Below are 26,886 nucleotides of genomic sequence, written 5' to 3'. Positions count from 1 at the left end.
TATTTTTCTCAAAGAAAAAGAAACTCTGATGAAGAATGGTGGAACATCCTAAACTTGGATGAGTGAGGGGATATTCCCAGTAGGATTGATTTTGTTAATCATCACCCCCACCTCCACAAGATATTCACCAAATTACAGGACTGAACCTGTTAACTCACTAAAGAACCGAAAAATGTTTACATAATCAGAAACCCTCCAAAGTGGACATTTTTATAAAGAGTACTAGTGATTAACAGTAAGGTGTGGTATGTACGCAGCAAACAAAGGTGACATTGAAGAATTATATAGTTTCTTCAAGAAATAGCACCCATCAACTGGGTGAGTTATAGCTTTTGTCTGAAAAAAAGGGTTGGGAATGCAATGCATAAGAAACATCCTATGGCATGCCATAGTCAATTTAATTCACTGAAAGCCTTCAAAGAATGCCCCTGAATCTAAGGTAAGTTACTCATTAGACAGAACCCAGTTAACCCAGTCAATGAATGAAAAGCCAAGTGTGATTTATATAATGCCTAACTTTCTAAACTCCAAAGTCAATGAAAAGACTCAGAGTGACAATAATGCGGCTGAACTGCATTCTAAAATGTAGAAAGCCTTTTGAACCAGAACATTCATCATGCGTAGGATTACAGGCCTTAGTCACCCTTTCCAAGTTGCCTTCCTTTCCTGCCCTAACAGCACCTCCCCATGCTGTACGCTGGGCTGCAGAGAGATTTCAGTAACAGACACTAGCATGGCGAATGTGGCAACAAGTGGGGCTTGTGTCCAAAGAGAATACTAACAATTCGCGCCAAGCCTGTGCAAGCCTTTGGTTGCATCTGAAACTGCTTTCTTCATGGATATTGTATGCTATGGGAATAATAATAATAATAATAATAATAATAATAATAATAATAATAATAATAGAATATTAAAAACACAATAAAATAATAAAAAGTGATAAAATATCAAACATTAAAAACTTCCCTAAACAGGGTTGCCTTCAGATGTCTTCTAAAAGTCAGATAGTTACTTCTTTCCTTGACATCTGATGGGCATTCCACAAGGTGGACGCCACTACCAAGAAGGCCCTCTGCCTGGTTCCCTGTAACCTCACTTCTCACAGGGAGGGAACTGCCAGAAGGCCCTCGGAGCCGGACCTCAGTGTCCAGGGAGAACGATGGGGGCGGAGAAGCTCCTTCAGGTATACTGAGCCAAGGCCATTTATGACTTTAAAGGTTAGCACCAATACTTTGAATTGTGCTCGGAAACATACTGGGAGCTAATGTAGGTCTTTCAAGACCGGTGTTATATGGCCCCGGCAGCCACTCCCAGTCACCAGTCTAGCTGCTGCATTCTGGATTAGTTGCAGTTTCCGGGTCACCTTCAAAGGTAGCCCCACATAGAGAACTATTACTGATGGTTAAGTTTACCCAGGCTCTAGCTTTTGGGGCTTAAAGGTAAAGGTACCCCTGACCATTAGGTCCAGTCGCGGACGACTCTGGGATTGCGCGCTCATCTTCCTCTATAGGCCAAGGGACCAGCGTTTGTCCGCAGACAGCTTCCGGGTCATGTGGCCAGCATGACAAAGCTGCTTCTAGCGAACCAGAGCAGCGCACAGAAACGCCTTTTACCTTCCCGCTGGAGCGGTACCAATTTATCTACTTGCACTTTGATGTGCTTTCAAACTGCTAGGAGGGCAGGAGCAGGGACCAAACAACGGGAGCTCACCCCATTACAGGGATTCAAACCACTGACCTTCTGATCAGCAAGCCCTAGGCTCTGTGGTTTAGACCACAGTGCCACCCGTGTCCCCTTTTTGGGGCTTAAGTATTACTTAAATGTACGTAACAGTAAATAGTAGACAGAGTTTTGGTTAATAAACACTTTGCCTCACAGACCAGAATCCAAAACAGCATGCAACTAGCTCCACACATCCCAAGGGCACTTTTCTCAAACTGTACTTCTCCATGTTACTTAGGGCATTTAAGACCCAGAGTACAGTATTTTCCGAGGAAGTCTGTAACACAGCACAAGAGTCTGTTAGTTAAGTAATAAAGTAATAAAATAAAAGTTTTTAAAAATCTCACTGTATAATCTCTTGGATCGATGACTTTCCCTCCCAGCAACAAGATTGGATCCCAAAGCGTTTTAAACTGAAGTTGGATGTCAGTTAGAGAAGGCTGAGAATGAGTGATTACAGTATCTTCATTACAGAAAGTTCAGCACAGGAACAAACCCCACTCGGAGCAGAAAGCAAACCCAATTTGTTTTCATTAGTACAGAATTTGTGCAATTCTATTAAACCCAAATTCTGCAAACTTTTTTTTTAAGGAAAAAGAACAAGCAAACTACAGTTTAATCCTGTAAACTTACTCAGAGAAGGGTTGGGAGGAGTGATAGATTGTAGGGACCGAAACAAAAAGTCTGGCAAGCTCTGCCCAGTAGTGTGACAGTAAGACAGCAATGAATATGGTGAGTCAAAAAAATGGGAGTGTGTGGATCCTCACACACTACTCTGAACAACCTGTTTGCAAGATAATGCCCCCATCTGGACACAACCTAAATAGGGACACTGCTCCCTATGATCTGTCCAAGGTACTGAAGGAACTCTCTCCAAATACCACCTGTTTACACTTTCCATCTCTTTATTTGCAGTCAACAGACCATTTAAACATTAGTAACAATTTTATAATTGACCATTAACAACATCACTAAAATATGAATTAATACAACTGAAAAGTGCAGAATAACAATGCTAAGCTATCTACGTATATCAATCGTAAGTGGCCTAATACAACAGGCCATATTTGAAAACTTTGCCACTTGCTCTGTGGCTGACACAAGGGAGCCAGGAAGCAAAGTGATCATAAGAGATTCAAAAAAGCAGACAGGGAGAGACTGCATAATAGGATAATTAGGTCTTTCCTAGCCGCTTGACACAAATGTCAATAAAAAGGACATGCAAGATAGACTCCACCTCAACGTTGTTACAAAGGCAGCATTTATGGTTCACTGGGGTTTTATTAAAATGTAAAACAGTAAACCTTGGCAAAGAGAAAGCCTTCCTATATTTAGGGTTAGTTAAACATACAAATTATGGTATTCCATCTTTCTAGGGGAGGCATGGTAACCCTAGTGACTAGGGAACATGGTGCCTCTGCAGTTCCCTAGATCTCTTGGAAATCCAAAGACCTCTCTCTAATTGATTTGTCACCCATAAGATTCATAGTTAACAGATGAAAGGGTGCTAGACCTGTTGAGATTACTTTTTGCACTAAGCTCTGGCCAAGCTTGTTTAGAAAAACCTGAACATTGCTTTAGAAACCATGGAATTAGAGTTGACCACAAGCCAGTAGCCAAGGCAAAATTGGTAATCTCGTTCTCCAGTCTAGTTCCTGCTCTCAGATGGGACATGCAACCCCTGTCTGTCTACTGGCTGTCCTTACCCTCAACTGAAGACTGCATCTTGGTCCTGCTTCCTTGCAAACCTTTTGTGGACCTTTCTGGGACCGAACAGCTTTGACTGTGCCATCAGTAATATGTCTGATGGGTTTACTGTTTGAACCAACAATTACCAGCACAGGAACAAGCAAGAAACATGGTTCACCTCAATCGCTATAGAGACACAATCAATTCAATTTAAATTTTCAGGGAGTGACAAGACTAAATTATTTGCTGTTCCCATGGAGGCCATGCCACATGGTGTAATCAGTAAGCTACTCTTTTCCCCCAACCTAAATTGGATCTATGGTATGGAATAAAGGGTCTGAAGCAGTGTGGCAATATGGGTGGGTGTTGCCTGCCTGAATTAAATCTCAGCTGAGTAGCTCATTGACCACAGGTCAATGCAAGATAGCTATTAGCCAAAGCACAAATTCCTTCCCTGATATTGCATAACTTATTGCTTGTTATATTTTCTGTTGCAGAAGCATTCTGTTGTAAATGCTTCTATGAAATATTTGAACATACTTGGAAAACCAGAACTTAATCTCCAAAGCAAACAAGCTTTAATTCCATTCAACAAAAGACAGTACAATAAGGAAGGTATAGGTTTCAAGAGGTTTCATAGAATCTGCCAAAATACAGCAAGATGGGAAACTGAAAGGAACATACTGTCGAACTTCCTCTCTTCTGTAGAAATAAAAGGGGTGTGGAAATGTGGAAGTGGCATGATTATAAAAAGAGAAAGCTCTCAAATCTACTATTTCTAATCTAATCTAATATTTCCCCAAGTTAATTCACAGGTCAAGCTCCTTTATCTTAGTCATTGATTATCTACATCTAGTGACTGCAGAATTGGCTTCTCGGCCTTTTGGCTAAGATCAAGTGTAGAATTGGGTTCTGCCAGCCTGAAGAGATAAAATGTCCTTTTTTGCACATAATAAGTGCAATTCATACGGAGAGACTGAAATTCTACTCTGTTGAAGGTTTGCTGCATCTCCAGCTTCTTCAAGCTTGCATCACTGAGGTTTCCACTATAAAAAGCAACAGACTGATTAACTTTACCAAAGAATCTCAAACAAGATTATTTATTGTATTGCCTTTTTATATTTCTTCTATCTGTCTTGAGGTTTTGTTTTGTTTTTTGCTCATCTTCCCTTCTCTCTGTTGCTGAGATACTATGGTGGCCTGCACCTCAATCCCAGTTGCCACGGTTCCTTTTTGATGCTGCTCATGCATTCACTGGATCAAAAGGAAACATGATGGATGAGATAAGGTGATAGCAGCAACCAGGAAAAAGCAAATTGTAAGATTGGAGCAGCAGGTCAGGCACTGGTCCTGGCTCACCTGACCACTTAATTAAATAGCCCTGTCATTCAGGATGGTCATGCTGTCAAACTGAATTAACAAAGCAATATGTTCTAGCTTTGGCTTTTGTTTGCTTAGCTAACCAAAATAAAATCCTATAAACAGCTAGATCCATCATTACCCTGAAAGTTTCCTCATTAACATGTCCCACATTATATAATATATCTAAGCAAGACTTTAGTTATTAAATTTACTTTGTGGAATTGCTTGTCTTTTTTCCATTATCTCTAAATGAGAGTTGGATAAGGGCTTTGAAATTTTCATTGGTGTTTTATTTTTAATTTAATTTGCCTGGAGGAGAAGCTATAAGTAGTAACAGCTTCCCTCAGATAATTATAATGTGAAGTTTTATCACAGCAGGAATACAAAGTGCTAAATGCAACAAACTGTTATCTTATCTATTTGGTATTATCTGGAGAATAACCTACATTCCCCAGTCTTTGTCAGTCAATATCAGCCTCCACTAACCAGATGCTGCCTAGCGATTTTGGACTCTGACTCCCATCAGCCCAGCAAGCAAGTCAAAAGGTCAGGGATGATGAGGACTATAGTCCAATAATACATGTATGGCACCAGATTGGAGAACACTGATTTATATTCAAGATATATTCATTTTAAGATCAAACAGTAAAACTTTGTTTAAAGACATTCCATTGATTTGACATTTAAATTCCTCAAGAAAAATCAACCATGCAACATAATTTCTGAATAGGTTATTTAGCAGAACTAACAAATGTATTTAACCAAAAATACTGCGATAGGATCAATGCAGACAGAACCATTAACCATGGTTTTGGAGATAGGCAGTGAACTGTAAACTCTTGTACCTAGACTGCCCCCACCCCCTCTACTCTTGTTCACAATGACACCTGACACCTGAATAAAGGCATTCCTTGACAGATTTCCACACTGGGCCTTAGTCTCCCCACTTAACCAAGGTTAGGATGATTTTAACCGGCATTGGTAACTTTGAAGCAGAAAGTAGAATGGGTGGGATAAACTGGTGTGTGGTTCAGGGAGGGACACACAATCCCAACACCCAGTCCTAATTTCTAACCAAGTTCAGTGCAGAAGACATTTTTAAAAGACAGTAAAGTGTACATAATATTCTGCATCCTTGTTCTTTGAAATGCTTCCTTAACAGCATTCTTGTCAGAACTTGACATTACCAAATGCTGTCAGTTATTTTAAGCACAGCAATGAGCTCTCATTTTAAAAGCCCAGTCAGTCACCAGCCTTAAAACCAAAAACAACAATGTTTCTTTTCTAAAGCTTCCCGATTTCCCATTCATCTGGATAATTTCAAAGCATTTACCAACAAGTATCTAAGGTAACTGTAGCAGCACTTCCAAGCAATCTAATCTACGCTGTGTTAACAGATGGCACAGATAAAGTCCCAACAGTCTAGTCCAGTTCACACATAATGCTAAGGCAACCATGGTTTACTGCGAACAAGCAAATGTGCAGCCTCATAGAAAGAATATTGCAGCTGCCTTGCTCATCCTCTGGTCATTCCACTGCTATACTATGCTAAACTAAGCCATGGCTTAGTTTATAGGCTGAATCCTAACTCTTGGGATAGCTCTCTGTAGACAAATCATGAGCTGTAACCAATCTCCCCTAGAGAAGCTTGCATGTTTGCTTGTTCACACTAAGCCATGTTTTTGTTTAGCATTGTGTGAATGAGGTTAACCTCTTCTAAGAACTTTACAAAACAAGCCCCTCAAACTTAATGGACAACAGAAAAAAGCCTGATGGTGAACGCATCACTTTTGTTCCCCCAAATGTTTCTGCCCTCTCAATGTTACAAGTAGTATTAACAAAGCAGATAATTTAAAGAGAATTTATGACATAGACAAAGACCAAGCCTTTTTATGTGTGTGTGTGTTAAAAATCACTTTGTAACTATTAGTTAGATACAAATACAACACAATCCTATTCATGTTTGGTCTAGAGTGGTTAGGAATACATGTTTAATAAGCATTATTTTCAAGCTACAAAATATAAACTTACATCTTTTCCAAGAACTCTGAGCTCAAACTGAGTTTCCTTGAAGTGGACTTTTGTAATTCTAGGCCTAAGTGTTAGAAAAACACACACACAAAATACATGAAGATTAATCCAACAGATACATTAAAAAATTGGAACGGTTGAAGGTTTAATGACAAGTATATTCATTAATGAATTAGCCAGTCTAGCTATGAAACATGCAAGCCAGTAACGATTATCATATAAGTAGAAATATCAATCAACAGCCTATTTTATTTCTCTACAGCAGATATTCAGGAACTGCTTTCTTTTGAATGAAGTGTTGCTAGAAATGGCTCCCAATTAAAATTTTGAAGGAAGCATGTTCATCACTGATGAAGTTTCTCTTTTTTCAATTTGCAGGTTGGTAGGTACCCTTTAGAGGGAAATATTTAAATGCACTCATATTAAACACTTTCCTTCCCCATGTAGCTCTCTGCACCACCTCCCACAATGTTCCAGAGGGACCCCTAGCCCACTGGAGCAGCTGCTTGCGGTGCACATGCTATTAAGGAGGGATAGAGGAATTGACAAAAATACTTCTTCACCCTGCAAGAGCACCCAGTTAGCAGAGCTCCACCAAATACAGGGTGGACCCAACCCATTGTCTCCATGTTTCCAGTTTGAGAGATCGAAACTGCTCTATGTAGAAAACATTTATAAATGGAAATACGCCATCCAATCTTTGGTAATCTTTTTTTTAAAAAAATGGTGGCTACAAGATAGATGATGCTTACCAAAAATACTTCCCAACTTGCTTTTTATTCTTGTAGACAACCACTCCTACAGGGGTCAACCCTAGGAAATACTCTGATTTGTTTTCACCCTGCAAAACAGTTTTAACATTATACACATAAACACACACACAAATTTACAGAGAGCTTCCTGTCTAAAAGATGAACTGGAGCCACTGTGAAAATAGGCAAAATGAACGTTCCTTAAGCTGATGTAACGTGGTGGTTAGGAAAGGACATACAATGCAGTATGACACTGAAGATTCTTTTTCTATGTCCTGCATATTGAAGGAACTTTCAGCGTTAATATTAACAAAACTTCTGTAGCTCTGAGCTACTAATTATCTATTATGTCTCGTTACTTTGAACTTTTTAAGGGCTTTACTCAGATTCTTGGTGTTGCTTTCATATTTCCTGCCCGAACACATTCTTTGTAATGAAACCCTTTTATCTTATAACAACACTTAGAATAAATCCCTTAGATTTGTAACCCATATTATTCTACCAGCATAGTTAATTGCCTTTTATATGGAAATGCAACCACATTCTTTCATAGAAAGGCTCCTTAATCCATGGTTCTCCTAAGTATGTGTTCCAATGGATTTAGACTCTACTTTTTAAAAAAAAGAAGAGCATGGGATTATGAAATAGAATAATTAGTGTTTTGCATTCTGTGGTTCCAGTCTTCCCTAGCCTTTTAAGGGCAATTGTTTTGAGGATTTTTCTACAATCAAGCAAATGTATATGTTTTACAGGAAAAAAATATAAATTGTTGACATTGTTGAGGACCCAAAGAACTGCATAGCCAAGCCCATGTGCCAGAAGGAGTTCTCATTGTAGGGCAAACGGCTTTTGAAACAAAAACAGCAGCTTGTGATATGGCACCGAAGTCTGCTATTCAAAGCAAAAGAGGTACATACAATTTTGTGTCTGTGTGTATCAAGGCAACCACATTAACTTCAATCTTTACAATCTGAAGAGCTGCATGTATTCATTTAAGCCAAGGGCTGCTGAATTGCAGCTCTCTAGATGTTGCTGAAGTAGAGTTCCCATCATTCCTGCCCATCAGAGATGCTGGCTGGGGCTGACAGTGTTTGAAGCCTAAAGACATCTGTAGGGCCAAAGGTTAAAGGTAAAGGGACCCCTGACCATTAGGTCCAGTCGTGACCAACTCTGGGGTTGTGACGCTCATCTCGCTTTATTGGCCAAGGGAGCCGGTGTACAGCTTCCGGATCATGTGGCCAGCATGACAAAGCCGCTTCTGGCAAACCAGAGCAGCGCACAGAAACGCCGTTTACCATCCCGCTGGAGCGGTACCTATTTATCTACTTGCACTTTGATGTGCTTTCAAACTGCTAGGTTGGCAGGAGCAGGGACCGAGCAACAGGAGCTCACCCCATCGTGGGGATTCAAACTGCGGACCTTCTGATCGGCAAGTCCTAGGCTCTGTGGTTTAACCCACAGCACCACCCGTGTCCCACAGGGCCAAAGGTTAGCCACCTCTGATTTAAGCTCCAACACTGGCAACACATTCATTGTCTGGGGCAACTGTCAACAGTTTCACATTTAATAATAATAATAATAATAATAATAATAATAATAATAATAATAATATTTTATACCCCACCCATCTGGCTGGGTTTCCCCAGCCACTCTGGGCAGTTCCCAACAGGATAATAATAATAATAATGCGATAAAACATCAAATATTAAAAACGTCGCTAAACAGGGCTGCGTTCAGAAGTCTTCTAAAAGTCAGATAGTTGATTATTTCCTTGATATCTGATGGAAGGGCATTTCACAGGGCAGGTGCCACTGCCGAGAAGGTTTTCTGCCAGGTTCCCTGTAGCTTCACTTCTCACAGTGAGTGAACTGCCAGAAGGCCCTCGGACCTGAACCTCAGTATCTGGGAAGAACAATGGGTGTGGAGACGCAACTTCAGGTATATTGGGCCAAGGCCATTTAGGGCTTTAAAGGTCAGCACCAACTCTTTGAATTGTGCTTGGAAACGTACGGGGAGCCAATGTAGGTCTTTCATGACTGGTGTTCTATGGTCTCGGCAGTCACTCCTAGTCACCAGTCTAGCTGCCACATTCTGGATTAATTGTAGTTTCCAGGTCACCTTCAAAGGTAGCCCCACGTAGAACGCATTGCAGTAGTCCAAGCAGGAGATATCCAGAGCATGCACCACTCTGGCAACACAGTCATTCATTCATTCATTCATTCATTCATTCATTCATTCATTCATTTTAAATTTGTATAGTGCCCTTCATCCAAATATATCAGGGTGGTTCACAGCATAAAATATACAAAATACATCAAAATTGCTACTTACATAAACAGGATGAAGATCGACTCCATACATTTCAAGTGTCTTTGCCACTCCTAAGTAATTCAGTTCTACCTCAGCTGGAACTTGCCCCCTGTTTAATATAATAGAATATATTTTATAAAGTACAGAAAAAAATATTTTAAAAGTTATGCTTGCTGAAATACTGACATAGCCGTTTCGTACATATCCCCTTGAACATGCAGATGATGTAACATATGAGACACACACACCCTTAGCAAAATGTTCCCCTTTCCCCGTTTGGTGGAGAGAAGCTGTGCACCAGGATCTCTGAGCATTTGTGTGAAGTCTGCCTCACAGTTATATCATTTGCATGTATGCCACAAACAACATATGAACCAGGGCATGAACTGACTCTTTCTGAGGCTTATTTGTATGCTTCCTGCAGGTAAGGGCTTTCCAGGGAGCTTCAATCTCCCTTAAGTATTCTGCTACTAAGTCTTATAGCAAAATATTTCACTTAGAGTGAATATTTAATACTGTTTGTGAGAATACAATTATTCAGAAATGTGTTTTAACCAGACATATTACAGGCCGAAGATAGTAGCAAACTGTGAAGTCCCATTTATTTAACAGAATTTTTTATACCACTTAACTGTAAATAAAATCTGGAAGGATCCTGAATAAGTGCTGCAGCACACATATTAAGATTCTCTAAGAACCATCAGATCCAGGGCTTATTTTCCAGCCAGAACTCATCAGAACTCAGTTTCAGCCAGTGGCGTAGCGTGGGTTGTCAGCACCCGGGGCAAGGCAAGTACCGTATTTTTCGCTCTATAACACGCACTCGACCATAACACGCACATAGTTTTTAGAGGAGGAAAATCCGTAGGCATGCCACCCGTAGGCATTCCCTCCATAACACGCACAGACATTTCCCCTTACTTTTTAGGAGGAAAAAAGTGAGTGTTATGGTGCAAAAAATACGGTAATTTGCGCCCCCTAACCCGTGGATTTGCACCCCCTAACCCTAACCCCCAGATGTTGCGCCCGGTGCGGCTGGCCCCCCCTGCACCCCCCACGCTACGCCACTGGTTTCAGCACCTCTCGGGTGGGTGCCATTGCCATTATAAGAGAACAAAGATAGGCATTGATGGTGAGTTTTTTTCTAAAAAAAATAGCACTGGTCAGATCTATACTTAGATTTCCCACGTGACAGCACAGAATTTATCATTTAATATTACTTCGAACGGGGTTGTTTATTGCGTCAGAAAAGCCTTCAAAATTGTTTTTAACACAGAATAAGAACATTCATTTGCAGCACATTTGGTAAATGTGACTGAAAACATTCCTTGCCACTATCCCCTGCCCCCTACCCTCTACTTCCTCTCCTTCCCTCTCCCTGGCTTTTATATTAAGGAAAGCTGTTATATACCGTATTGGCCCAAATACAGTGGTACCTCGGGTTACATACGCTTCAGGTTACAAATGCTTCAGGTTACAGACTCTGCTAACCCAGAAATAGTATCTCGGGTTAAGAACTTTGCTTCAGGATGAGAACAGAAATCGTGCACTGGCAGCGGGAGGCCCCATCAGCTAAAGTGGTGCTTCAGGTTAAGAACAGTTTCAGGTTAAGTACGGACCTCTGGAATGAATTAAGTACATAACCAGAGGTACTACTGTATAAGCCACACTTTTTTTCCAAATCCGATCATGAAAAGTTAAAGTGCGGCTTATATTCGCGACCTTATGGCCAAGAGTGTGGGGCAAACAGCGCCTGCCCCACTCCATCCTCTCTCCCAAGGCCGAGAAGGGAGAGAGTGAGGAAGGGGAAAGGCCGCTGACAATAAAGCGCGGCTCCCCCCCGCCCTATGCAGCCAGGAGCAGCGAGGAAGGGAGTGGCTTACATTCAGGTATTTTTTTATTTACTTTTTCGTTCACCCCCCCCCTCCAATTTTAAAGGTGTGGCTTTATATTCGGGCCAATATAGTATTTCCAGCTTGCCTTCAACCCAAACTGCTGGAACAAGTCAGCTGGGGCAGATAAGCCCCTAAATGACCACTGCAACTTGCTGCACCCCACATTGCACAGTAATTTATGGATATCAGGTGGGTTACTTAAACAGATATCCTCACAATATTGTCCAAAATTAGCCTCACTTTTCATTATTAGTAAAAAAATATTCTGCTTTGTGTTAGGTTTTTTTAAATTACTCATCTTATATTACACTCATACATGAGTTCCTTACTGATCAGGAGAACAACATCCTAATTTCAGGAACTGGGTCCCCACTGCATTTAATGCATTCCAATTCCAAGAGTGAAACGGCCCAGGAAGCTAACAGGCTTAAAATCCTAGTTCAATTTAATTCTTGTTTTGGAGGGGAAAGAGGGAAGATTTCAAAATAACTTGCCAAAATAAGGTTACATTTTTCCGTTAACCTTTATAAATAGCATCTGTATTCGCAGTATGTTTCAACACAATGTAAAGCCAGTGTTTTTATAGAATCACAAGTTTTTGCATAGTTTTGCACATCTCACCAGATAGTTGACCTTATTTTTCTATTCTTATATATGAATAAATTCCTTAAAATCTGGTTTTCCAGCTCACAAATTCTGCCCATCACCCATCCCTCCTGAACAAGAGACATCTCAGTGTTTTTCAGCTTCTACGCGTTTTGGAATTCAGTTCTGCAATCATCTTATCAAGGAGGCCTTATCTCTCTATTCATTTGGCTCCACATTCCATAACTTAACCACCTGACTCATTGCTCAAATATGTTTTCCCGTCTCTCACCTTTTTGATTAAGACATGCAAGATTTTACGAAACAGCTATTGCTGACGGATGAGCTGATAAATCTTATAAATCATAAACACTGACAACCTTTCATAAGTTAATTCTCTTGCTGATGTCTCTTTTTTCTTTCTGCCATATTTTTCTTCCTGCGCTTCTGCATCTATATAACTTTAAGATTCTCCTGCCTTCTATGTCTACCCATAATGTAACAAGGTAAGATTAGCCTACTGGATAAAAGTCAATGGCTCATCTAGCCTGCAATCCCAGTTTCACAGTGGCTAACCTGATGCCTATGGAAAGCCTACATGCTAGACATGAACGCAACAGCACTCTGCCCATCTGAAATTCCCACCAGCTAGCATTCAGAAGTACCTACAACCGGGGAAGCAGAACAGAGCCATCATGACCAATAGCCATTGATAACCTTGTCCTCCATGAATTGGTGTAATAGTGCCTACGGTTGTAAGCTGAAGACATAGAACATATGTTGGAAGGAACATAAGGGTTATCTAGTCCAAACCCCTGCAATGCAAGAATCTCAGCTAAAGCATCCATGACAGATGGTCATCCAACCTCTGCTTAAAAAGCTCCAAGGAAGGAGAGTCCACAACCTCCCAAGGGAGACTGTTCCACGTTGAACAGCTCTTACTGTCAGAAAGTTTTCCCGTATGTTTATTCGGACTCTCCTTTCTTGTAAGCTTGAAGCCATTGGTTTGAGTCCTACCCTCCAGAGCAGGAGAAAGCAAGCCTGTTCCCTCTTCCATACGACAGCCCTTAAGATATTTTGAAGACACATGGTAATGTATACGTTGTAATGTACAAAGGAGGCAAGAATTAAATGCATTGGTTATATTTATGACCATTGCAGAGAAAAACAGCTCATAAGAAAGCAGATTTAAAACAACAGTCAATAGTTCAACTCACAAAGGAACTGCTTCTTTAACGCCCTTTTCCTTGTACAGTTTTATTTCCCAAACAATGTTAGTTTATAACCTGAATTCTTACATCAGAGTTTTGTGTATCCGTTCTACAGCATCTTCTAGTTCTTCTTTCTGGTCTGGAACAAAGCGGTATTCCGAAACATAACCTGCAATATGCTTGTATGGATCATAGTCTCCAAGTTCAGCTGTATTTAAAACAAATTTTAAATATGTATTCACTTTCTGACATATTTTACACAATTTTATTTTATTTTCCTACTTTGCTGGTTGTTAAATATATTTTCCCGCTTAATTCCTAGTAAGAGTATTTTTTATCTGTGAACCTGATTTTTGATATTCAGTGTCTCCCTCAGCCCTCATAAGCTTCAAAGTGTGATCACTGTAACCCCATGAAAAAGAAGAGGAGATGTGGACACTCCCATCTAAAACTGGAGCTCTAGCAGTGCTTTTTTCCAGGGCGCACTGAAGGGTATGTAGTACCGGTACCTCTTTTATAGCTGTTAATAAGTGTGGCGCTTACTGTAACAGCTTCATCGTGAGTATCAGCACTTACTTTTCTAGGAATAAAGCACTAAGCTGTAGAATGAAGATGCAAGAGTGGGAAAGATTGGATCTTAGTGATCTCTCTCAGCTTTCAACTATTTAGCATGTTTTTTTTTGTATCGTGGAATTCCACAAGCTATAACAATAAAATGACTCAAAATCTAAACCTATCCTAACCTATGTAATGACATCCTTCAAACCCCCAAAATCAGCCCTGGAAATATTATGCTGTCACAGTACAATCAAGTACAATAAAGCTTTTCACAATTTTCCTGTCATCTATTTATGAGGGAGAGTCCACGGTACCTGAATTTGCACGAATTTAAACTGCATGCAAATTGGCTCTGCATAATCCATTTTGAGGGGGGGGGACCAGATTCCTAGGGTACCTGTAAAGGCTAGCAGATTTGTTGTGGCATAATCTTTTATGCACTAGAGACCATAAAATAGAGGGAGATATCAAGAAAAAAGGAACTCTAGTCCTCAAAAACTTAACCACAACAAAGCTTTACATAGTCAAAATTATGTGTGATTGTTTGCTGCAACAGACTAGCATGGCTGGTCCTCTGGAATTTATCTTGAGATAGAATCAATATATAACCCTCAACATTCAAGTTCACTGTAATTCAGGTTTCTAAATATGACCAAACCTAAACAAAATCTAGTATTTATGAAGGGAAACGCAGTACAAAGCACATACCCTGTATTGCATACGCTCCCAGCTGAGCAGCAATGTTGACAGGGCAAGGCAAGCGGCCTTGCAAGACATCTTGCTTCACCTGTAAGAAAAACTGATACCTAAAACAAAGACAGAAAATAGAAGTAACTATACAAGTATAAGGATCCTATCATACAAATATATTGCCGCTGCAGTTTTATTTAAAAGGAATATTGCCAGGTTAGCTTGGGAGGGGACACAAACTGGATATTAAGTTTTGTTTCCTTTGATTATCTCAAATCAAACGTAAATGGAAAAGCTTGCCCAGCATGTAAGCTGTGACAAAGCATGACACATGCCATGAATGCACCGCTGTGAACTTATGATGACAGAGCCAAGAAGCGGAAGCTGGCACTACAACTAGCAGCCTTGGGATACATCTGGTGTTCTAGATCAATCTGATAAAGAACTTGGCTATCACAGCTTCTTTAAAAGAATCCTGGCAACTGTGGTTCCATAAGGATGCTGGGAATTTGCACAATGCCTTACTGTTCAATAATGTTTTCAATGAGTTGTATCCAACCAACATCTAGGCAGAGCAGACCCAATGAAATTAATTAACCTAAGTTAGTCATGCCCACTATTTCAATGAGTCTGCTCTGAGTATGACTAACAATGGATACCAGCCTATCTATCTATCTATCTATATATATCTATATCTATATCTATATCTATATATATATATATATATATATATATCACTTTTCTTTGAACAATGTATAATCCATCGCTTCAAAAACATTTTGCTTTTTAACAAAACATTTCACTTACGAACAAATGAACTAAACCAGAAATGCTGGTTATCTGGCCTACTGACACATGGTGACTAGATACTTGGGGAAACAGACACACCTCAAGCCATTTACCAATATGTACCAAGGATGGATGGGGAGCATAAAGCCCACCAGATGTTGCTGGACTCAAGCTCCCATCAGCCCCAGTCAGCATGGACAATGTTCAAGGGTGGCAGGAGTTATGGTTCAGCAGTATCTGAACTGCAGGTCTGGACTAGATAAAACATCTGTACAGTTATCAAACTACTTTTACCAGGGTTAGTGGGGGTTTTTTTATTAAAAAAAAGGCACTTACTACACTACAGTGGTACCTTGGGTTAAGAACTTAATTCATTCTGGCGGTCTATTCTTAACCTGAAACTGTTCTTAACCTGAGGTACCACTTTAGCTAATGGGGTCTCTCGCTGCTGCTGCGCCGCAGCCACACAATTTCTGTTCTCATCCTGAAGCAACGTTCTTAACCCGAGGTACTATTTCTGGGTTAGCAGAGTCTGTAACCTGAAGCGTCTGTAACCCGAGGTACCATTGTACTGAAATTATCTCCTGTATATAACCTTATAAACTGCATGCTCATCAATGTGTTTATAGTCTTCTATTTCCCCAATTATCTGGAATAGGGGGCCAATGAGGCAGTAAGCCTACAGATACACAGTACTTAGGAATACATGCACACATTACTGAATTATTGGATATGATGTGCTGTCTCCAATGCAACATGCCTTTATGCACTAAAAAAAAGCATATTAGTATGCAGACTGCATTCACTGTATCAGGGCGAAGGTTGCATGTTGAATAGGGCCACTTAAAATGCAATCCAATCAGCAACTGATTATCATATACGTTAGAATAAAAACAAAAGCTATGGGAGAACAACAAACTCTCTGTAAAAGTAGATCCATAATGGCAAAATAAAAAGCTGATAACTACTCAAACAAGACAAAAGAAAAAACACTTCCGCAATCAGGGCAAAACTTTGAACACAAACATAAGCAAAGACAAGGGACATGAATAAGCTGAATTTTGAATTTAACTCCATCCCTCCAACATCAGTGAGAGTGAAACATCATTTTCCAACAAGGATTTATAGCAAGAAAATTAGAGTCTCAAGTTGTTTTCCATCTCTCTGTCTCTCTTTTAAAAATGAACAATTACTTGATGAGCTTATACAGTTATTTTACTAGATACTTTAAAAGCACCTGCTCACTCTTACTGCTAATAGTTAAAGGTTATTCATACAATACCTTGTAATTTCTTCTTTTAATTTGCATGGATCTTCTGCATAGAATTTCACACCAAAGTACAGTGTGTAGGGTGGACCAGCTATAAAAAATAAGAACATTTAATTGTGTGTGTGTGTTTTAAAGCACACCCTGCAATCCTAAACATAGTTACTTAGAAGTCAATTCCATTAATTTCAGCAGACTTTATTGGAGAAAGTATGCACTTGATTTTAACCTTGGATATGTGACAATGCCTAAGCAGCCATCACATTTTCCTATTCCATGCAGGCCACACAAAAATGGGAGGAATGAAAAGGAATCACTCCAAAGATTTGGAGGGAGTGGCAAAAAATTATGAGAAGCTATGCCAGATGCAATCAGCAATTGATGAGCTTCTCTGTAGCCTTATCTTATCTTTTATCTTCTACTTCCTGACCACACTGGTATTTCTGTGCAAAGTCACCATACAAATAACATTAACCAGCTTCAGCCCCCACAATAAAATATTTGAGGGGGCCGGATCCCTGCAAAGTTGATCACAGTTATCCTGCAATGCCTTTTCAAGCCATATTGTGATAATCTACCTGACAGGTTTTTCTGCAAACCTGCTTGTTGCAGTTCCAAAGTTACTGATCAGGCTTCTAGATATCCGCTTCAATAGGCAAGTTTAAGAATTCAAATCAAATGCAAGTCTTGTTTATACAGAAACAATGTAATTGATAAATGAAGATTTCTGGCATTGTAAGGAATAGTTTGAACAAATAAATATATGTGAGACTGGAAAGAGAAGAAGCAGGGATTTAGCAGTCAAACTACTGTACACTATATACTTTTGAGATAGCCACATATAGCAACATGGATCAACGTCAAGGGACTATCAGACATCTGCAGTCAACACTGTTAGCTTTGCAGATGCAGTATTTTCTATGCCTCTCCATCACGAAACAGTTTATGATTAACCAATTGCATATACATACTGTTTATGAGTTCCTTATGTTCTGTAAGAGTCTTTGCAGGATCCAACCAGTACTGTGAAAAAAGTAATAGAAACCAGTTGTTGTGTTATTTCATTTTTTTATACTGCCCTTCATCTGAAAAATCACAGAGCAATTTACAAAATAAAAACACAAAAATAAATAACATTGCAACAAACAAAAACAAAATTCCCCTCCCGCACGCAGAGAAAGAGTTTAAAAGGCCACAGATTGTTCCATTCGCCAAAGGCATGGGAGAAGACGAATGTTTTTGCCTGGCACCTAAAGATATGTAAATGAGGAGCCAGGTGAGCCTCCCTGGGGGAAGTATTCCACAAGTGAGAAGCCACTGCAGAAAAGCCCCTGCTCTTGTGTTGCCACCCTCCAGACCTCTCATCAAGGAGGCATGCGAAGAAGAACAGTTATAGCAAACCATTATAAATACATATGGTTATATAAAGAGACTTTAAAACAAAGGTGTTACCTTGCCCTGAAAAGAATAAGCTAATGTTATCCTAGAATAATTGAAGACAGTATACACCAGCTTTCTATATGGTTATGTGAAAAGTATCTTGCTTGCACCCTGAAACAAACCATGAAGCCTGTTTCCGATATGATACAAAATCCAGAATTGCAGGTCCTGCTATCAGGGAGCAAATCAGAAGCCATTTCTTTGTTCTTTGTATACCACTAAATATGCTTTAACCATGACGTGCAAACTGAGCCTACTTTTCTCTTCTGTCCTATATATACACAGAAACAAAAAAGAATGTGCTTTGTAAGCATCTAACATCTGCAAAGTTTTCCAAAGAAGAAAAGTTAAAATTACAAACTAACATTATATCTGCTTTTACATTATTATTCCTTCAGCATCTTTTTGTGTGTGTGTGAAAGCCAAAAGCTTCTCTATACACCTCAATGGCAGTCATGATTATCTTCATAAGGATAACAAAAAAGCACTGCTGTTATCTTATTTTTTTATATAATTATGTGGCAAATCTATCTTGGACATTGTATTAAATGAACAAGACATTAACAGAGCATTATAATGTAAGAAAGGGCAAATCAGAATTCATCCTTCGCTTTAAACTGAAAAACTGAATTCAGTAGAAGAGATATAATCTCCAGGTAGAGGCTGTTAAAAACAGATTTTGAACAACCTGGAAAGTCATAGCAGGTGCTTCAGCAACTTACAGCAATAAGCATCAAGGTGCAGGATCCAAGCATACCGTTTATGTGTACATGGATATGCATTTTGTTTCAGGCCTTTTTAACGTTAATAATCTAATTGCCAAATCACTATAGGGCTCTATCACAACGAGAAACATGAAAGAACATGTCCTACAATTACAACGCCTAGGCTTACCAAAATACACTATTTGCCAGCACGTCAGCTGCAAAAAGTCATGACACTGTGTAATATTTATGAGTTGCTGCAGGCTTGGTACTTATGGCACAGATTTGTTAAAGTGGGCATTTGCCCTCGGTAACAGAGGGAGAAGGGAAGGAAGGAAGGGGCACACTCCACACAAATGGTTTTGGAATGGAAATAGGATGTCACTTAACTTCAGCAGAAATTTTATGTGGGAGATTCCCGGGGGGGGGGGGGAGTCAAAAGTACAGGCAGAAAGCTACAGAGCTACCTGATTCATCTGTCAAACATCTCATTCATAAGAAAGGAGCCATAGACAAGAAAAGCCACTAACTCACTGCTACTACATGTACCCTAAAGGTAAAGGTACGCCCCTGACCGTTAGGTCCTGTCACAGATGACTCTGGGGCTGCACGCTCATCCCGCTCTATAGGCCGAGGGAGCTGGCGTTTGCCGCAGACATGTGACCAGCATGACTAGGCCGCTTCTGGCGAAACCAGAGCAGCGCATGGAAACATCGTTTACCTTCCTGCCGGAGCGGTATCTATTTATCTACTTGCACTTGACGTGTTTTCAAACTGCTAGGTGGGCAGGAGCTGGGACCGAACAACGGGAGCTCACCCCGTCGCGGGGCATGTACCGTAATTTTTCTTGGTCACAGGAAATGGCATCTCTCCAGAGGGAGGCTCCCTTGTCTCTGTGAAATAGTTCCTCTATTCCCACCCCCCATGCAACAACAAATCTGCAAAAAATACCCAATATTTTCCTTTAAGCCTCCTACCAGAGATGTCAAGCTCTTTAGTTGGAATTTCACAGAAGGCATCAGCTATGTATGATAGCTTTCTAAACCCAAGTCCACCTCAATTTCATAAAGACTTTGGGATTTAATTTAAAATAGTAAAACAAGTACATGGGTAAGGAGTGCTGGATCTTAACATCTAATGATTAGCACTCTACAAAATTGGTGAAGCCAGTTTTTAAGATGCGGTCAAGAGAAGTGCTTTAAACTGTTCCAAAAATAAAAAGCCACATAAGCTGAAATTCCAGTGATGTATGACTGTACTTAAGTTTTAAGTGGGCATGGCACTGTTAACATTCTGTTGCTGTGTACCGAGTCAAATTAGGGTCAAGCACTCTGAACTTGTTTGTCAGAAGCCATTAGCTAGGTTGAAAATTATCCATTTTCATGGATGGTGTCAATCATCAAATGCTTCTGTTACAGACACTCAGCCTCTCAGACATGATTCCCCCCCCCCCCTTTTCCACTTCCACAGAGAAGATGCTTGTTCAACAGGTCCCTTCTGCTTGCTTATCTGTTACAGATTCATCACACTGCTCTACGGTTTTCATGACACACAAGTACAACTTTGTTCTGCTATTGCACAGCGCTGTGTTTAAACTAGTTCAAACACATACAATTATTCAGGCTTCAACTCGCTTATACATGTGTAATATCATATTGCCAACCCCAGCCTGTGTGTTTCATTAAAATCATTCAATTACATTCATCAAGCACTGCTTGTAGGCACCCACAATCATTTCCATAGGGTGGACGTCACATTTAAGCTAACAAAGGCTGCATACCAGCCAAGTCCTTAATGTGTAATTCTGTGGCTCCTTTTGTTTTGTTAAGGACAGCTAGTCTTTACTGCTACATGTCTCATAGGGAAGGATCTCAAAAGCAAGACTCTGAGATTTGCTTGTCTGGCTGGGAAATATTAATGAGGAATAGCTATTAAAACACAAATAAAATGTGTAATTCTTCTTATTTAATATAGAGGGTGTTTTAAAAAAAAGAAACAGCAGGCATACAAAACTCCATTAAAAAGTTATATTAAAAATCATTAGTGAATGTCAGGAATCTCTGCTTGATTAAACTTTGGCTTACGTATTCTTAATGTAATACTTTACACTGCTGGACATCTGATTTTTTAAAAAACAATATTTCAGTCAAGCGTACATAATCAAGGTTTGTCTTTGTTTTGTTCATTAAAATATGTAATTCATCTGAATGTATGATAAAGTACTTGTATGTTTAGTGGAAGTCTTGCACAAGGACTTTCAGTTGCTCAATGGAGCTTCTCCCCATCTCCTACCCCAGTGTCTCTGGGGGTGTCAAGAGAACCCCCAGAACAGAGAAGGGAGGAGAGGAGGAGTGTTCTATTTAGCAAGCCACAGTTGAAGGACACTATTGCCCAATTCCTTATGCATTTGCCCATGTACCTGAAGATTCACCCCCACTACTTACCAGATTGCCCAATCTAAAGGGACTTAAGAACAGCCTTGTTCAAAGATTTGTATCTCCCAGTTGAGAGTTTGATTGGGCATTTCATTAAATTTTTATTAGGAGACAGGTTCCCCGGCAGCTCTGGAAAAGTAGCCTTTTATGCCTTTGGTGTGGCAATTTTAAGGAGAAAGGTTTGTGGGAATGATAAGTGAAATTCTTCATGGGGCAAACTCTTATCTGACAGAATGCTGGTTTTAACAATTATTTTAATTATGCAATGTATTTTAATCTGTTTTATGTATTTTGTTTTGTAAGTGCTTCAGCTACACAAATAAATAATATTCGTATTCATTTAGCAAGCTGGAATTTTTGCACAAGTAGAAGATTTTAAAGAAAGCAATATTGAATTCCACCTGATATCTTTACTCCAATCATTAATATCAAGCAAAGAAGGAAATGAGACAATAGACTGAAACTTGCACACACAGTATGTGTAATCACGGGCAAGTTCTTGATTTTCCATCGCTCATTTACATCACTCCAATATATGATGGAACATTTAATCTTGAGTCTGGTTGAGTCATACCTATCCACACGCATGAACCTTCATCTCAGTTCAGCACATGTACCTGTCATTCAGATTCCACAAAAAGCTTAACCTAGAAATGACAGGTATCCATTCAACAGAGTCCACCTCCCACCTAATACCCTTCTACAAGAGACTTACTAGAGGTGTGGCACCAAAATCATACAAGGGAGAGCTGGTAAGCTAGGGGGACATGTCTAGAGTTTGGCATAGTCACCAATAACATGTAGATGACAGCTGTAAGTTAACTTTTAAAGGGAAATCTGCTCAACCACTTGCTTGCTCATTTTTTAAAAAAACAAACACTAAATGTTGTAATCATGCAGGTAGACCTGACGCTTGTTCCTATCCATAAGAAGGTCTACTCATTTGAACGGAAAAGACCATTTCTTTTAAGAACTCCAAAAGTATTTATTTGTGTATAACCATGACAACTCAATTTAGGCTGGTTTAAAAATTAACTTGCTGACAAGAGTATATGCCAGTTTAAAATATGACTGGGAAGTGGTAAACAAGAAGGGTTAGCTTTAACGCTGGAAAGCCACTGTTGTGCTTTTACTCACCGTCTGGTGACTTCTGTCACAGTAACGCAATCCAAAGTAATCTATCTCCACGAGGTTTAAATGCCGGAATACGTAGCCTAGGACAACTGAGCCTTTCGTTGACTTCTGTGGGAAAGAATGTACAGAGTCTTTTCATACAAGTGGTTCAGTCTTTTGTTAGCTGCACAGTGCCATTCATGCATTCAGTTAGCTTTGTCTATGAAAGGAGGTTGTTTTATTAGTTAGAAACAGCCTTACTGTCTTCATAACTAAAATCTCAATGACCCTTATATACTCCCTTTAGCTATTTTGCAGAAATGAGCAAATACGCTTGTGTGTTACTCAGCATTGATATTTTGAGCGTCATGTATTTATGTTATCAAAGTGCTATTCTGTGACCTGCGGTAGTCCTGCACTCTAGGTTTGCATATGCATGTCTTCAAAGCTTTGCCATTTCATTTTGTCCAAGCAGAAAAAAAGAAGGGGAATGGTTTGAGGCTCAACTCCAAGTTTCCCTGTAGGGTTAAAGAAATACTAAGGCAGGTCACACATCACCTGCTTTATCAGTGCAATGTAACACACAACTATTTCATGAGCAGACTACAGGCATGCATCAGTGTTTGATATTGCTGAGGCTAATCTTTATTTATGAATCATAGAATTGTAGAGTTGGAAGGGACCCTGAGGATCATTTAGTCCAACCCCATGCGATGCCAGAATATGCAGCTGTCGCATACGGGGATCGAACCTGCAACCTTGGAGTTACCAGCACCACGCTCTCTAACCAACCAGCTGTGCGATGTCCAAGCGTCAACTGCCAACTGGAATGTTTCTAGTTACGGGAACTTTTATCACACAAATGTGGAGAAGTGCAAAATCCAAAGGATAATTATGTAATAATCTGCACCTTAGTCCTGATGGACTGTTCATACTGGAATTCACAGAAACCTAATTTCTCAAGCATTCCTACCACCAGACAGAGTAATAATTTTAATAATGAGCTAAGAAATTACTTTCCATGACAAATAAATAAATGTTACAGACTAAACGCAAGAGGGAAAGAAAGAAAGAAAGAAAGAAAGAAAGAAAGAAAGAAAGAAAGAAAGAAAGAAGCTATTTCTAAACTTACACAATCTTTTTCATACTAAAGATCAAACTTGCTAGAGGCTTGCATTCTTAAAGGGAACAAGTTTATTTGAAATACCATCAGTAATGCTTTCAAGAGTGAACAAAGAATTGTTCAAAATGAGTCATAGGGCCATGCTGTATGGTAACAAGACTATAAACCAGAAAGGCAGGTTTCTACCGGTTTTATAAAATGACAGCTAGAACCTTCAGAGAAGATCTAGTTTTCCTTTTGACAGAAAATGAAATTGAACCATTAAAATACTGCAACGCACAAATCTGTTTTAAAAGGTGAGACCAGCTTTTATTAAGCTCTAAAACAAGCCCGACAAATCAAGGTTAAGTGGTTCTGAGTATTCATGCTGCACACAAAATATAAATATGACAAACCCCAGATCTGTAAATGTAGCAGAGGCTCAATGTCTTTAACAGGTGCAAGGATATCAAAAGTTGACAAGCGCAAATTTCACAACACTAAAACCACAAAAAACACAGTTGGTAAAGTCAGGGAAGAGTTAAAAAGCAGGGTAACCTGTTGGAATCAAGCACCAGCAAAGGCCTGGGAACACAGACCTGCTTTAAGAAGAGACCAAAATGTCACTGAGATCCATTTTTACTAACTGTACTTCCTCGGCTATTGATCCTCCAGATCAGGGATGGGGAACCTGTGACCTTCCAGATACCTGGAGCTGCAATCCATCAACATCTGGAGGGCCACAGGCTGCCTATCCTTGTTCTAAAGTCAGTCTTCAACAAAAAATACATGAACAGAATCGACCAAAGTTCCCTACTCGGCTGATACCCATGCAACTTTCAGCAGTACTGCATGCCCCTACACACAGTTAATCTAAGGCAGGACCAGCCACAAATTGCAGAGTAATTGCATTATGAACCTTCCAGGTATGACTGGGGATTGCCAGGACTCCTGTGCTGGCAAAGGGAGGAGTGTGTTTGCATCAGCAGGAGAGATATTTTGCAAATGGCACCCTAAAGCATATCGCTTAACCCCTTAGTCCCCATTCCCAACAGAAAAGCAAACCTCAGTACACATGATTAAGGCGCTTTTCTTCACTTCATGCCTTGTTGCACGTTCCGGATTTGAGCCTTTGAGCAGGTTCAAAAATTCAGTTCAACAGCATACCCACAACTCTTAGTATGATTAAACTTTATGGCAGATATAGTTAAGCCCATAAAAATAACTGATCTAAGGGAATGATAACAAGGCTAGACCACAACTTGCAGACTGCATGTTCAAGCAAAGCGTTTTAATTTAATAATGGTTAATATTGCAAATATTTACCAAGACAAGGAGCTAGAGCTTAATTAGCTGGATACATGTTCAAACAGAGAATAAACCAATAGACATATATATGTATATATATTTCTCCTGCTGGCAACTCGTCTCCCAATATGCATAGATGTTAACAAAGAAAACCGCAGTGCGAATACATCCATGATTAGAATCTGCTTTACACACTAAGCATAATCATTTAATTCACATTTTCATATCTAATCTCTTACTCCACAATCCAGTACTTAATTTAATTTTGCTAGACCAACCTGGTAGCATCCAGCTGTTTCTGACTGCAACTTCCATCAGCCGCAGCCAACACGGCTGTGAAAATAAATCTAGCCAGATGTTTTGACTGATGTCAATATGTCCTGTAGAGTTTTTTTAAAGATTGTATTAACACCTAAAGTTTGGCAGGGAGCAGTTATCTTAGCCACGCCTAATTAAATTATCGGCAATCTATTGTAAATGGTGTCCCTATTTAACATACACTCAAAGCTCTAATTATCACCGGCTGTAATTTTGGCACCTCATTGCCATTTAACAGCCTCCTCACAGTTGTATTTTTCATATGCCGGCCAACAAAGATATAGAGTCATAGAAATGTAGAGTTGGAAGGTATCCCAAATATCATCTAGCCCAACTCCCTGGAATTATTTTGTGAGGGGGGGGAATAAATCAGTTCTGACTCTTATTAAGTATTTCTCCTTCTTCCAGGAGGAGTAATGAAATATACACAACGCAAATATCAAGAGACTTCTTATTTGCTTTCAATAACCTTTCCTTTTAGCTTGTGAGAGCATAGTTTCATCCCTAGAGGCAAATCATCTACTCCAGAAAAATTCACCAGCAATTAGTAAATGATGGAGAAATGATCCGTCTTAAACAAACCAACACAATGGCCCACTTGGCACCTAATGCAAAACCCAACCAGGGCTAAGCATGGATGAGCAACCATGCAGGTGCACAGAATGAAAATCGTGTCCACGTCACTCCTTGGGATGTGGAGTTTGCACAGTTACATTCCAATCACACTCAGTGGAATTTGTGTCCCGTCCCCCGTCCCCTGCTTTTGTATTGTAGCAAGGCACCGTGTCAACTCATTTTGAATGTCTCTCATTTTCAAAAGTGTCCATAAGACACAGAGGATGGGGATGGTCTGTACGAAAAACAGAAGTCCAAACCCAGCTGGAGCACATGAAACGAGTTGCATAGTTCTGTGGGTCTAGGTATATGTAGGGAAGCTACTTAAACATCAGGTAGCTTCCCTACATATTTTTACTTTGAAATGACAATTGCTCTCACATGCATCTCGAGGACTGAGATGCTTTTAATTAATCAACCAGGACCTCAGCTCACTTAAGACTTTTGAATGCTTAACCTCTTGTGATCACGTTCAAGATTTCTTTATTCACAGAGCTAATGAAAAATGCATTAGCCTCCAACACTTAGACCAACAGACTCTTGGGGTTAATTAATAAAACGCTCCAGGCAAATCTACCCTTTCTTTAAATGGATTAGGGTTTGTTGTATTCTGTAAACCTTATCAGTTATTTGAATATATTGTTTTATTCAACACGATATAGAAGGAGATCTAAAACATCAAAAAATGCCCTTAGCAGTGAAATACTAACATTGTTTCAGTAGATATATATTTGATAAATAGGCACAACAGCTAATTAATGCCAAGAGGCCCAAACACCCATTGATTGTAGGAAAAGAAGACAAACAAACAAACCTGGGAAACCATCTAGGTCTACTTTTAATTACGGTTATAGGCTTGTTTTCAGTAGACTGTCCATGAATACTTTGTATGCCTAAAGTATTTTTCTTGGAATAAGTTGCAAATGCCACTGACTAAGAACCTTGGTTTGTGCACAGGGCAAAAATAATTTGGGAATGTTTTCACACAGA

The 26,886-nt window shown here is 39.7% G+C and overlaps 1 protein-coding gene across 2 annotated transcripts in view; it reads right to left on the bottom strand.

Moving 5' to 3' along the window:
- EPB41L4A (erythrocyte membrane protein band 4.1 like 4A) overlaps positions 1 to 26,886 on the bottom strand; it is a 103,271-nt gene that overhangs the window by 41,725 nt on the left and 34,660 nt on the right. For both annotated transcript variants that reach the window (XR_014013110.1, XM_081213701.1), the window contains exons 2-9: positions 22,578 to 22,682; positions 17,833 to 17,884; positions 16,877 to 16,955; positions 14,824 to 14,921; positions 13,645 to 13,765; positions 9,888 to 9,975; positions 7,557 to 7,645; positions 6,805 to 6,868 (exon numbers count right to left, since the gene is read on the bottom strand). Coding sequence is in view for 1 of the 2 variants with exons in the window: in XM_081213701.1 (XP_081069827.1) it covers positions 6,805 to 6,868; positions 7,557 to 7,645; positions 9,888 to 9,975; positions 13,645 to 13,765; positions 14,824 to 14,921; positions 16,877 to 16,955; positions 17,833 to 17,884; positions 22,578 to 22,682 (696 nt within the window). In the remaining variant the exon portion in view is untranslated. The remainder of the gene's footprint in view (positions 1 to 6,804; positions 6,869 to 7,556; positions 7,646 to 9,887; positions 9,976 to 13,644; positions 13,766 to 14,823; positions 14,922 to 16,876; positions 16,956 to 17,832; positions 17,885 to 22,577; positions 22,683 to 26,886) is intronic.

Source organism: Podarcis bocagei (assembly GCF_964188305.1).
Source record: "Podarcis bocagei genome assembly, chromosome: 11".
NCBI classification, from domain to species: Eukaryota; Metazoa; Chordata; class Lepidosauria; order Squamata; family Lacertidae; genus Podarcis; species Podarcis bocagei.
This window is presented reverse-complemented; position numbering and strand designations above follow the sequence as displayed.